The 12,898-nt window shown below is 41.4% G+C and overlaps 1 protein-coding gene across 7 annotated transcripts in view; it reads right to left on the bottom strand.

Moving 5' to 3' along the window:
- Window positions 1-12,898, bottom strand: part of LOC113048322 (filamin-C-like) — a 45,333-nt gene that overhangs the window by 7,919 nt on the left and 24,516 nt on the right. For 4 of the 7 annotated variants that reach the window (XM_026210076.1, XM_026210078.1, XM_026210072.1 and 1 more), the window contains 26 exons: window positions 12,147-12,284; window positions 11,921-12,047; window positions 11,584-11,720; window positions 11,119-11,312; window positions 10,761-10,874; window positions 10,540-10,683; window positions 10,222-10,345; window positions 9,959-10,119; window positions 9,789-9,879; window positions 9,533-9,702; window positions 9,301-9,418; window positions 8,949-9,211; window positions 7,141-7,738; window positions 6,885-7,058; window positions 5,835-5,997; window positions 5,250-5,410; window positions 4,852-5,019; window positions 4,343-4,466; window positions 4,017-4,173; window positions 2,861-3,050; window positions 2,721-2,744; window positions 2,284-2,531; window positions 793-892; window positions 530-670; window positions 289-417; window positions 24-197 (listed from right to left, as the gene is read on the bottom strand). In XM_026210076.1, the coding sequence (XP_026065861.1) occupies window positions 24-197; window positions 289-417; window positions 530-670; window positions 793-892; window positions 2,284-2,531; window positions 2,721-2,744; window positions 2,861-3,050; window positions 4,017-4,173; window positions 4,343-4,466; window positions 4,852-5,019; window positions 5,250-5,410; window positions 5,835-5,997; window positions 6,885-7,058; window positions 7,141-7,738; window positions 8,949-9,211; window positions 9,301-9,418; window positions 9,533-9,702; window positions 9,789-9,879; window positions 9,959-10,119; window positions 10,222-10,345; window positions 10,540-10,683; window positions 10,761-10,874; window positions 11,119-11,312; window positions 11,584-11,720; window positions 11,921-12,047; window positions 12,147-12,284 (4,332 nt within the window). Of the gene's footprint in view, window positions 1-23; window positions 198-288; window positions 418-529; window positions 671-792; window positions 893-1,283; window positions 1,377-2,283; window positions 2,532-2,720; window positions 2,745-2,860; window positions 3,051-4,016; window positions 4,174-4,342; window positions 4,467-4,851; window positions 5,020-5,249; window positions 5,411-5,834; window positions 5,998-6,884; window positions 7,059-7,140; window positions 7,739-8,948; window positions 9,212-9,300; window positions 9,419-9,532; window positions 9,703-9,788; window positions 9,880-9,958; window positions 10,120-10,221; window positions 10,346-10,539; window positions 10,684-10,760; window positions 10,875-11,118; window positions 11,313-11,583; window positions 11,721-11,920; window positions 12,048-12,146; window positions 12,285-12,898 lie in introns of all 7 variants that reach the window. The other 3 variants (XM_026210071.1, XM_026210075.1, XM_026210073.1) reach the window with 1 other exon arrangement.

The following is a 12,898-nucleotide window of genomic DNA, read 5'->3' as shown; positions in this document are numbered from 1 at the left end:
TTTGGGCACATACAAACCCCTACCTGTGATCTTGGCTGTAAAGGGGCTTCCAGCGATGTGCTTGTCATCAAACTTGACGATTATATTATAGTCTCCTGGTGCTGTTGGCATGTAGGACACAGTGCAGGTGCCATCTTTATTATCCTTACAGCTGATCTCTGCCTTAGAGGGGCCTTCCACTGCCAAAGACAGACCACCTGAGAGAAGATGAGAGAGCAATGTAGGAAGTCAATGTGAAACGAATGCAATATGGCCGTTTGGCTGCTGGGCTTGGTGTGTGTGTATTACCTTCTCCAGCGTCCTTAGTGACGATTGTGAAGGTGGTGGGTTTGTTGACCATGCCGTGACTCAGACCAGGGCCATATGCATTCACATGCCCGCTGTTAATGGCATCTACATAGAACTGCAGTGGACTTCCTGTAAGAGCAATGTTGAAAGAGTGACACTTCATGTTTAAAGATGATCAACATCAATCACAGAAATTAACAATTATTACATTAGAGCAGCGAACATCTAATTGTTTTGATACCTGGAATGTGATTCCCGTCATATTTGATGTCCATCTCATGTAGGCCCTTCTCGGTGGGGCCATATTTGACCGTCACAGTCCCATCCTTGTTATCAGTGATGTGAGGATGGGCAGTTTTACCAGAGGGCATATGAACCTCACCTAAAAATAAAAAAAGCATGTTTTAGAAATAATAAATTCTGTAGGCCTCTGTGAAAAGATGCATGCTTCATTGCACCTCTAAAAATTATCAACTTTTTAGTTTTTTTAATAAGTGTTAATACCTGTAATCTCCCCCTTTTGTACAGTAAATGGAATGACCAGATTGAATGGGCGAAGCATTGGCTCCATGGCATCCACTGCAGAAATTGGTTCCTCCGTGGCCTAGAAGAGAAAGAGATTTCAGCATCACTGCATTGCTAACTAAGAACAGTGAGAAGAAGTGCATGCAATGGGTTAATGGCTGGAAAACAAACAAAAAAAAAAACAGTCAAGGGCCCAGGCTGGTTGGACTGCAGCAGATGGAATAAAGTCATGAAAGCAGCAGCAACAAAGAACCTTGTGCAAAACAATCCCTCTGCAATTGGAGATCAGCAACTTATTCATAAACTCTATGAATGCATGATCAACCTACTAGCCATTTAATAAAAAAGACATCAGTAGTAAAGCTCATGAGAAATTAAGCAAAGATGGATGAAATGAAAAGGAGTAATGACAAAGGCTGATGAGCAGAGAGCGTTAAGGACATTATCGGATGACTAGGGGTGTTGTGTACCCAGTGGGGGGTGTAGCCCTGGTAGGGGGCGTAGGGCTGCTGTAACTGTAGTTTATCACATGGTTCCTCAATTATAGGGATGGTATCAGATGCCTGGAGAAGGAGGTGGTCACATGTTTAGGGCTTCACACGACACACATTTATATGCAGCCAATTGAATTTGACCCATTAAACTGGAATTTAATTTGGTAAACATCATCTCAATGAATAAGGTACAAAAAGGTTTTTATTTGGGAGAATTATTATTTTATAAAAACACACCATGCACTTGTAGCCATATTTTGAAATGATATATGATCATCTGCATTAAAAAAACAAACACACAAATATAACACACTACTGGGGTCAGTACATTTTTTAAAGAAATTATTATTTAACACCAGCAAGGATGCATCAAATTGATCAAAAGCAACAGTAAAGACTTTTACATCGTTACAAAAATGTTGTATTTAAAATAATTGTTGTTATTTTGAATTTTTATTCATAAGGAATCTTGGAAGAAATCTTGTTTTCTACAGAAATCATTAGGCAGCACAACTGTTTTCAACAATGATATTAATAATAACATTAATAATATCATGATAGGTAAAAATTGATAGCCTGAATGCACTGTAAGTCGCTTTGGATAAAAGTGTCTACTAAATGCATAAATTTAATTTCATTTCATTTCATTTCATTTCATTTAATAATTAAGGAATGTCTTGAACATTAAATAAACATATTAGAATGATTTCTGAAGGATCATGTGACACTGAAGACTGGATTAACGATGCAGAAATTTCAGCTTTACACCACAGGAATAAATCACATTTGAAAATATATTCAAATAGAAAACAGTTATTTTAAATCATATTAATATTTCAGAATATTACTTTTTTTTTTTACTGTATTTGTGATCAAATAAATGCAGACAGTTTTCTTTCAAAACATTTTGTATAGTAGTTTACAAATATTATGCAAAACACACTATTCAGAATGCATAGCAACAGAAGGTGCTCACCACCACATGGAAGGGGCTGTTAGGAATGTGCTCTCCTCCAAAGCGGATGGTGATGATGTATTTCCCAGGTTCTGGAGCGGTATAGTAGATATCAAATGTCCCGTCCGCGTTCTCCACCACATCCACGTCTAGCTCCGCCCCGTCTGGAGTTGACACTTTGCAAGTGACCTTCCCCTTCCCAGCAGCCTTTGCATCCACAGTGATAACGGTCTCCTCGCCAATTTGAATAGTTGGTCCGAGCCCAGAGCCTGCCCATGGGACCGCAATCACAGCAAAGCAAATTTACTACACCATTCAGAGAATTATAGTCTGAATTCATGTACACTGGGCCACTTTTTGCAATTCATTTCAGTGACAAAGAATGGCCTAAACTGATCCTACATAAAATGCTTGCAAAATGTAATCTAGATAACTTATGTTGATTTTTAAAAACTCACCCAATCCGTGTCCACCAATCGACACTAATAAATCAACAAGAGGAGCTGTTAGAATTCATGATCATGCTCAGATTGCATTTTAATGAAACAATAAGTCACATACTGTAGAGACATATGTACGGTAGATGTCTGCAACTTACCTGTCACATGGCATTTGCTGGCATCTCCACTGGGCAGAGCATGTATGCGGTAGGGGGAGTATGGGATCTCGTCTCCGCCATATTTGATTGTAATAGTGTAGCGTCCTGTCATATCTGGAACGTAGGACACGGTGTATGTTCCATCTCTGTTATCTCGAATGTTCGCTTTCTTTGGTTTTCCTTCTGGGTCCTGCAAAATGAATGAGTTGTTATAGTGTGTTCATGCAAATGGGAATGCATGTGCATGTGTGAATATATTCATTGGCTCTTGTTAGCCTGCATATAGAAATCTGATTTCTCATTTGAATACAACAACGTTTTAACTAATTGCTAAAATAAAATGTAGTAAATATTCAACAAGGCAATATTCCTCATACAATTACATAGCAAGCATCTATAACTGTTAGTCATGTAGTGGAAAACCACATATAGGGTTTTAGCCTAGATCTAATGACAGGTCAGTCCACAGAGACAACATAAGGGCAACATTAAGGGTGTCAAGTCCCCTTGACTGCTACAAAATGATCAAGTATGGCTGCCTGGGAGAAAGGTTCACTCTCACATTCAAAAAAGCCACTTTTGTGCAAGACAAAGATGTTTCTGGACGCTTTTGCATGTGTGTAGTTTGGTTTAAGTGAAGTTTTCTCCCTTCCTTTTCAGAATGTAAAGTAGTATGATTATAAAAAACAAGGATCACCCTCAAGAAATTACAAGTCATTTCTTGCACTTCACTGTCACAGTGAACTGGGGCAGGGAGTACAGTAGCAAGGGGACGGTCCATGAGCACTTAGGGGCCTATGGCAAATGGGAGGGATGCCAGACATGGTGAGTTATAACAACAAGAGGAGGCCAAGAGGAGGCCAAAAGGAGGGGCAGGCCTTACACATCCTATCCTAAGAATATGGAAGGGGATGGTGCCCTTTACAATGTGGTTCTCCCACACCCTCCTACCCCAGTCCTCCACAAACACAGAGGCCTCTTGCCTGCACCCATCCGGACCCTACAGTGACAGCAGGGAAGGGGTCAGAGGTCAGGGTAGAGGAAGCGGAGGGGGGACAGTGGCCGTTAAAGCACAAGTGATCATCAAGGGAAACCTCTGTCTTAAAACATGAAAAAAAAAACGAGAGAGGCCTGAGCGAGTGTTGATGTAACTCACCAGAATCTGTACAGTGAGAAGACCCTCGCCTGCGTCACGGGCATCGATGGTGAACTCCACCGGCAGGCTGGCGGGAACCCCGGAAGCGTTCAGTCCAGGACCACTTGCACGGACTTTACTGGCATCATGAGCAGGCAACACCTTGATCTTAAATGGACTTAAAAGGTAAAAAAAAAAAAAAGGACAATCAACACATTTAATCATCACATTCTTCCTTTATTTGGAAGTGTTCTTCTAGTTTCTAAATCAGTGCTAAAGATTTTGGTCACAGTCTATTTGCTTCATTAATTTTAAGACTTTATTCATTCTTTGAGAAGCCCGCTCACCTGCGTGGCACTTCTTGATCTGCATATTTGACACACACAGTGTACGGTCCATCTTTAGCAGGAGTGTAGATCACTGTGTGTGTGCCATCCCCATTGTCTGTGATATCCACTGGCTCTGTCGCCCCTAGAATAACAACACAGTTGATCCCTCTGCATCCCTGTCATCTAGTCTAGACAACTGTAAAACACTCTTGATGAATGGGTCTGCAGGCTTCATATGGACATTACTGAATGCAAATCCAGGACTTTCTCCAGCACCGGTTTGTCATTTTCAAGGTCATCACAAACTAATGTACAAACTTGGAACTACAGCTATGGTTTTTGTGTCCTTTCACTTACATTAAGTCATTCACTTCCTCAGATTTGCTAAACACATACAAATGTTCTGTTCACATTTTAAGTCAGCTTTTCTGGTATTCTAGTACTTCCATTTCTAAAACATAAATTGCACTTATATACTTCAAGGAATTTGTTCAAACTCTGTGTGTGTTTTTCCAGTCTATTTGCACCTGTAGGTCCATACAGCAGCACCTCCAGTGGGGCGAATCCAGCTTTGCTGCAGTCCACATTGAAGGTCTGAGGAACGTGTGCTCTAACTCCACTGCCCAAACCAGGACCAGAACACTTCACCTTACTAGGATCCACCAGCTCCCTCACAGGCACCCTGAATGGACTACCTAAAAACCCACAAAAACTGTACAGTTGCTTTCTCTTCATAAAATCCAAAAACCTGAGGTATGAAATATGCAAGCATTAAATCGAACTGTCATGATTATTTGCTTTCAAAGGTCTTAACACTCTCATATTCTCAAACTGCTGAAATACAATGTCAAAGTATAATTAGTATGTTGAGTTCAATTAGAAACAAACCATAAAATGAGTTAGACAGCAGGAAACTACATCATACCTGGGATAGGCAGACCCCCGAAAGTGATGTTGACGTCATATTCTCCAGGAGTGAAAGGAATATACTCCACGCTACAGCTGCCATCTTTGTTATCTTTACAAGACATCTTAGCTTCTGATGGACCCTCGATGGCCAAGCCAAGACCACCTGTGCCAGCACCCCTGAAAGAAATACAGGAAAATACAGACATAGGGGAAAACATAAGTTACAGTAAAATCTAAAAAAGTTATGTACTTATATTTAGCCCTGTTCACATCCAGTCCAAAACATGCAGACACCAATGTTTAAAAAAGTAAACCAGATTTGTTTTACACTAAAACTATTCATACAGGGTTCACTGCTAAATGTTCATCACTCTCAGTGACTGGCATTGAATGATTGGTGAGGGGTTTTTTTTTTTTCAGTATCCAAACTATTTAAAAAGAGTCAGCTATTACATAAAACAACTGCTCAAAAAGAGTCAGCGATTACATAAAACAACTGCTCATAGAAGGTATTTCAGACTGTTTTTGACTCAACGTTTCCAAAATAGACCATTCCAGAACATGTTCATGTTCAACAGCAGGTTTTTAAAGAAATATGTACCTGGTTTCCACAGTGAAGCGGTTGGGTTTGTTGACCAGACCCTCTTCCAGACCGGGACCATATGCACGTACACGGCTGGGATCACAACCTTCGGTTACCGCCACCCTAAACGGGCTCTTGGGGACTGGTACCTCATCATACAGCACCTCTATCACATGCACACCTGCACAAAGACAAAAATAAAGCACTCTTCCATCTATAGATTTCATGCTGGAAAGTACTTTCTCATTCTGGCAAGCTTTAATTTTATTGGCTGGCTATAAGGGTGCCTCAGTGCATCTTATCCTGTCTAAGAAGTGCCCTAAAGACTGTGTGTGACTATACGGAAAGGGACTGGTTTTTTTTTTTTTGGGGGGGGGGGGGGTTGTCATCTCAGTCGATAATTGTGATGGAATATTATCAAGGCATCATAGGAAAACAGACATCAGCAGTCTCTGCTCAAAACACAATGAACAATGAATGAATTTTCATCTCACATCACTGACCTCCACACAGAACAATCAATACAGCAGCCGTGCTCAGAATAAAATACAGCTCTGAGTGTGTGTGTCCCATGATTCTCAGGTAGTAAAGGGAGGTTCAGTTCAGAAGAAATGCCAATATGGCCTGTTAAATTAATGAAGACTAGGGCGGAAAATCAGGCTGGCTTCAGTCAGCATGAAGTAAGAAAATGACAGACATGCAAATTATGCAAATTATATAATATTCAGTTATTGTGTCAACTCAAAGTGCATGAACTAAACATTACTGACAGAGAAAAAAACTGAATTGTGGCCTGGTCTAGATTTATTTCTAGTACTATTGATAATTTGTTATTTCTGTCTCTTGTACAATAAATGTGCTAAAAACAACTGTAACTTCCAAAACAAATAAATTAGATGGCTGGATTTTTTTGAGGGCTTTTTTTTACTGTAATATAGCAATTTTAGTTTAATGTAAATTTTAATTTAATTGAGTTTATTTTAAATACTAAAATGTTTGTGTGCGATTCATCCAAATGAAAAATCAATTCAACATACGTTTTTTTTCCCTGTGTACTGAATATCTTACCATCCTCATATGCTGTATACTCCACTCTGTAAGTGCCGTCTCCTTTGTCGGTGATGAACGCATCAGTGTTGGCACCAGATGGGTTAACAATATGAACTTTGATGTGGTTTCCGCCCATCTTGCTGTGAACCCGAGTGTCAACGACAAAGTGTGTAGTGACCTCTCGGAGTACCCCTGTGAAAATATACCAAGTTTTGAAGCACATTGTTAAACACATTGGTACTAAACACAAGCACATTTAAATGGGCCTTCTTACCTTTGGGCTCTACTCCTGGACCATAGACCTTGATTCCACTGGTATCAAGAGCAGGATCTACCTGCACCCTTGCAGGGAACTTCGGCACTGCCTGTCCTCCGTATTTAATCGTGATGGTGTACATTCCGTGGAAAGGAGGGATGTAGGTGATAGAATATGTTCCATCGTTGTTATTCTGGACATGAACCTCAGCCTGCGCTCCTGAATCTGAAATAATTTCGATGGTCAACTCCGCATCTCCTGCTTTAGAGCAGTCCACCGTGAACGACGCCGCTTCGTTGACCTTTCCTCTCTCCAGTCCCGGTCCACTAGCTGTGACCTTGCTAGGGTCAAAGACAGACTGAACCATGGCTTTAAAGGGAGAACCAGGGATGTGAGCATCAGCAAACAGGATGTTAATGGAATACTCTCCAGGCTCAGTGGGCAGATAGGACACCGAGCAAGATCCGTCGCCGTTGTCCTGGCACTCGATCTTGGCTTCACACGGGCCCTCCACAGTTAGCCCGAGACCCCCTGTACCTGCACCTTTGGTGTCGATGGCAAACGGAGCGGGTTTACCCACAATACCTCCCTTCAGGCCAGGGCCGTAGGCTCGGACCTTGAAATGAAAGTATGACAAAACTATGGTCAAGATTGCATTTTAATAACAAATCAAAATGGAATTCTAATCAGAAATAATCAGAAAAGTAAAAAAAAAAACATAAAAAAAAATGAAAGAGAACCAGAAAATTTAAAACAGAGAATGGAGCAACCATTCCACATGTGGATGAAGTACCTTGCTTGGCACACTACATTTGAGTTCACTTTTCTCTGGCAGATCAGTTAAACACAACTGTCCTCTAATAATTTAATGGCTTAATGGCCTTTTGTGTTTGTTTCAGGCTTCTTCACTGACACAGCTAATATACAAACTAGAGAAGACAAACCCTCACTGGAACAATCCAGCCCTGTAGAGAACAGGCAACAAACAAAAAGGAAATAAAATAGAATTAAATGGTTTGACTATGTGTAACGGAGGCCAGCGAGTAGTGCTGTGCAGGTAAACCTCACTCCCCAATCTCAAGAGACGCACTAGCGATAGCCTCCTTGTTAGTGTGTCCGCCTCCCATGCTGAAGACCCGGGTTCGATCCCCGCTCGGAGCAAGTGCGAGGAGCGTCAGAGAGGACCCGGGAGTGAGGGGTTACTTGGTGCCGTGACCCGGATGGGAGTGAGGTTTAGGGGGGGATGAGTGTAACGGAGGCCAGCGAGTAGTGCTGTGCAGGTAAACCTCACTCCCTGATATCAAGAGAAGAAGACCCTGGTTCGAGCCCTGCTCGGAGCAAGTGCAAGGAGCATCAGAGAGGACCCGGGAGAGAGGGGTTACATATGGAACCAGCATTCCTCGAGTAAACCTCTAGGAACAGAAATTTTGGTGCACTGAGGATCAAGAAAAGTTGTTTTATAAAATCTGGCTCTAGTTTAGTTTGAACATTCTGACTCTGGTTAGTGGCTCGTAAACTCTCTGAAGGTCTTTCTGATTTGTGCGATAAAGATTTCACAGTACAGTCCAAATTGTCTTGTTACTCCTAAAATACATTCCATGTTTCTCCTCATAAGGAGAGTTTTATCATCACAGCCAGCAGTATGTTTGCAGCCCTCCATAAGAATCCATAAATGACTTGAAATGTCAATCCTGTATCTCTAATGAAATCACTTAGTTAACAAATGTTTTCCAATCGAAAGTATTTGCAGTTATCATGGAAATTCAGTTCAATATGACAATGACGGGTAAACAAATGAATCCCATTCTCCTATTTGTGACTCTTACCTTTGAGGGATCTGGAGGCATTACTCCCTCCACCGTGAAAGGACTTCCAGGCACTGGGTTTCCATCATAGCTGATGTCCACTTTGTAGGGCCCCTCTTCCGGGGGAATGTACTTAACAGTGTGCACCTCACTGGATGCTCCAGATTCAACCTTGCACGGGATTGGTCGGTGAGAAGGTGAAGTAATCTTGACGTCCACCTTTCCTTGACCTCCTGCGCCATGTGTGTTTATGGTAAACTCCTCATCTTTCCCTACATCCACTTCTAAACACACAGGCACGCAAAATATGAACAAATAACTACAATCGACACAGCTGCAATTTCATTTCACACACAAACTGCTGTGGACTTACTGTTGTTGAGTCCTTGAACTTTGACCTTGTTTAGATCCAAAGGAGGAGCAACATTGATAGTAAAAGGGCTTTTGGGGATGGGGTCACCGCCATGGCACACAGATATGCTCATGTTACCCTGAATCACAAAACATACAGGACTGAGCAAGATAGAATTTATAATAGTCATAACATCATGTGACCTCTTGGTGTCTATTTATATGAACAGCAACCCAGTGTTGGAGTGTCTCACCTGCTGTAATGCAGTGTAACGCACAGTAAAAGAATAGTCATGGTTATCAATGATCTCAAAGTCGCTGACGGCTTCTCCTTTCCCAGCTGTGGTAAAGTGAACCTCAGGCGTGGCCTTGCCTGCTCCTTTAGTAAAGATCGTGAAGTGGGTCGGCTTGCCCACTTCCACACCTGTGACACAGACACATAACATGCAAATGAGATGAGCTGTCTTTACATACTTTCTTATGATTTCAATCACTGACAATCAAACTGACCAGTCTTGTTGAGTCCGGGACCCTCTGCTTTCACCTTATTGGCATCATGGGATGGATCGACTTTGATACGGAAGGGGCTAATTGGAACTTCCTGTTAATTCATTAAAAAATTGGGTTTATAGGTCTCAAATTGCATTGAGAAAATGTTGATATTATTGACTGAGACTTACTTGATCAGCAAACAGCACCATGATGGTGTAGCGTCCAGCTCCAGGAGGTGTATACTTCACTGTGAATGTGTCATTGTCATTTTTAATGATGTCAAAATCTATATCTGCTTCGGCAGGTCCCACCACGCCAGGAGCACACTTAATCCCGATGCTGACATCTCCTAAGGTGTCAGAACAGATGGGAGAAAAATAATTATTTGTCCATTTCCGAATTTGACCATTCTAGATGTTTGGAAAATGGTAGAAATCATGTTTGCTCTAACCTTGTCCAGCCTCGCTGCAATCCACAGTAAAGTATGTGGGTTCATTGGCCTTCAAGCCAGTCTTCTCCACTCCTGGTCCATGAACGTTCACATTCTCTGGGTGACTGCCTTCTCCAATGGTCACCTGAGAAATGTAGAAAGACCAGAGTACTGTAAAACTAGAAATGTAAAGCTTTTGGAGGACAGTGGTTCTTGTAAAGTTATAATCCAATATGGAATCTATGATCTAATATGGTCGAGTAAATGGTTGTTGTAGATCCAGATTATGAAAGTTTTTGACAAACAGCAACATAAAAATGTCTGGCTGTGAGCTCTCACCCTGAATGGACTACTGGGAACATTGACCTCTCCCCAGGTGATGATGATAGTGTGTTTGATGGGCTTGGTGGGTATGTAGACGCAGAAATATGTGCTGTCACCATTATCTGTGATCTGGATGTTGATGGGGAAGCCTTCTGAATCCTTCAAAAGATGGACAAAAAAGTTTTTTTACCAGTGAAGTGAGGCATGAGGCCTCTGGGACTTGAATGAAAATGTACCTGAGCATAAATTTGTAGATGTCCTCTTCCAGCTCCACGGGCGTCAATTGTAAATTCAGCAGGTTTGTTTACAATGCACCCCGTTGGTTCTAGTCCAGGGCCATAGCACTTAACCTGCATAAAAACATGTGTTAGTTTAGCTATGGCTGTCATTTAATATTAAGAAAGGGTCAAAATATGCACATCCAAAAATGTCTTGGCCAGGTGCAAGATCAAAAGGTACATCCAAACCGAAACATTGTTATTTTTCAATTTTGAATAAAGGGAGAATAACAGTGTGCAGATCTTTTTTCTATTATTTGTCATTTAATTTGCCAATGAATGTGCAATCATTATTGCCAAATATCACAGAGCAGACCTTCTCAGGGAAGACATCATTGGCTGCAGGGAGGATGTGGGCCATGAAGGGGCTGTCTTTGATATCTTCATCATCACAGATGACATGGACTGCATAGTCACCAGGCTCGGTGGGCCAGTACAAAACATCACAAGATCCATCTCCCTTATCATCACACTCTATCTTAGCCTGTGAGGGGCCTTCTATGGAGAAACCTGTGCATGGAAGGAGTTTTCAAGCATTAACCAGACATCTTATCACACCATAAACCAGGGGTTGATAGCTCTAGCCCTCGAGGTCCACTTTTCTGCAGAGCTTAGCTCCAGCCTTGATCAAACTCACCTGCCAATAACAATCCAGGTGTGTTTGATAAGGGATGGATCTAAACTCTGCAGTAAACCGGACCTTGAGGGCCAGAGTGGAGAAGATCTACATAAACACTAGATCCCTGGGTACAGTGGCTCAATGATAAAAAATGATTCTTACCCAGTGTTCCAACCTCAGTGCCAATGGCCTCAACCACAAAGTCAGCTGATTTGCCCACCATGCCAGTCTCCAGGCCTGGACCCCAAGCCCTCACCTTCTGAGGGCCTGCATCTTCACTTATGGTAACTTCAAATGGGCTACACATATTTAGATGTTTTGATCAGAAGTGAGATGGTAGTTCATGATAATCGGCATAATTCCTAGATTATATCTTTCTGGAGTAACATTTCCATATCATGTATGATCTTTTTAATATGGTCAACAGATTTGAATATTTTGAGAAACAGAAATGGGACGATACCACAGTAAACAGGTGGAAATTTAGAAGCACCCTTACCTACGGGGAATGGCGTGGCCACCCCAAGTAATTGTGATAATGTATTTTCCAGTGAAAATGGGGTAGTAATCACATTCGTACACACCATCTCCCAGGTCTTGCACTTTCACGGGCTCATCGCCACCTCCTGCAATCACAAAATTGAATTCAGCGAACTAACTTTACAATGCAATGTTGATTAAATCAGAAACAATTGTTGTTGCAGTCAAAACAGTGGCACGCATACTCGGCCCTTTGACTTGAACACGTAGTTCTCCACTGCCTGCTCCCTTCGTGTACACCTTAAAGTCAGCCACCTCCTTCACACGCACACCCTTGGGCTGCAGGCCACGTCCAATGGCCCGACAGGCATTCGGGTTACTCGCTACAAAGAGAAAAGAGCAGTTATTTTCGATCTCACAAGTTGTCAAAGTTAGTTATGCATATGGACCCAGCCTAAGGTACGAGCAATGAAGAACAGCCAAAGAAAGAATGTTTCTTATAAAGGCCTATGACAAAGCAATTATTAACCTCATAAAGATCCCATTAGGAATGTAGTGAGACCACTATAATCAAAACTACAGGCAAACTGATCAGTGTTTTCAAGAGCTTATAAAAAATGACTTAAAATGAACACAATATTTGCAATTACATACAAGAACCAGCTATGAAAGATATAAGAAACTTTAACAATATTCTGCTTGAATGAAACATTTTTTTAATAAGTAGCTCACTGTTGGGGTTTGGTGTTTAACACTAAATTCACTAAAGAGCTCTTTTAGAGCAATAAAACATCTATTAAAGCAGTCTGGCAAAATCCTAAGTGCTTTCTCAGATCTGATCAAACAATTTCTTCTTCCATAATTGGTTTCTTCCAGCACTGGATAAAAAGGCAGACAAAAGACTACAAAATTAATTTGATTTTACATGAAAAAAAGGAGTGTTAATTGAATAATTAATGAGTTAAAGTGAGTTAATTGTATATTTCGGTTAGGAAAT

The sequence above is a fragment of the Carassius auratus genome, chromosome 29 (assembly GCF_003368295.1).
Source record: "Carassius auratus strain Wakin chromosome 29, ASM336829v1, whole genome shotgun sequence".
Taxonomy (NCBI): domain Eukaryota; kingdom Metazoa; phylum Chordata; class Actinopteri; order Cypriniformes; family Cyprinidae; genus Carassius; species Carassius auratus.
Note: the sequence above shows the minus strand (reverse complement) of the source record. Positions and strands in the feature narration are given on the sequence as shown.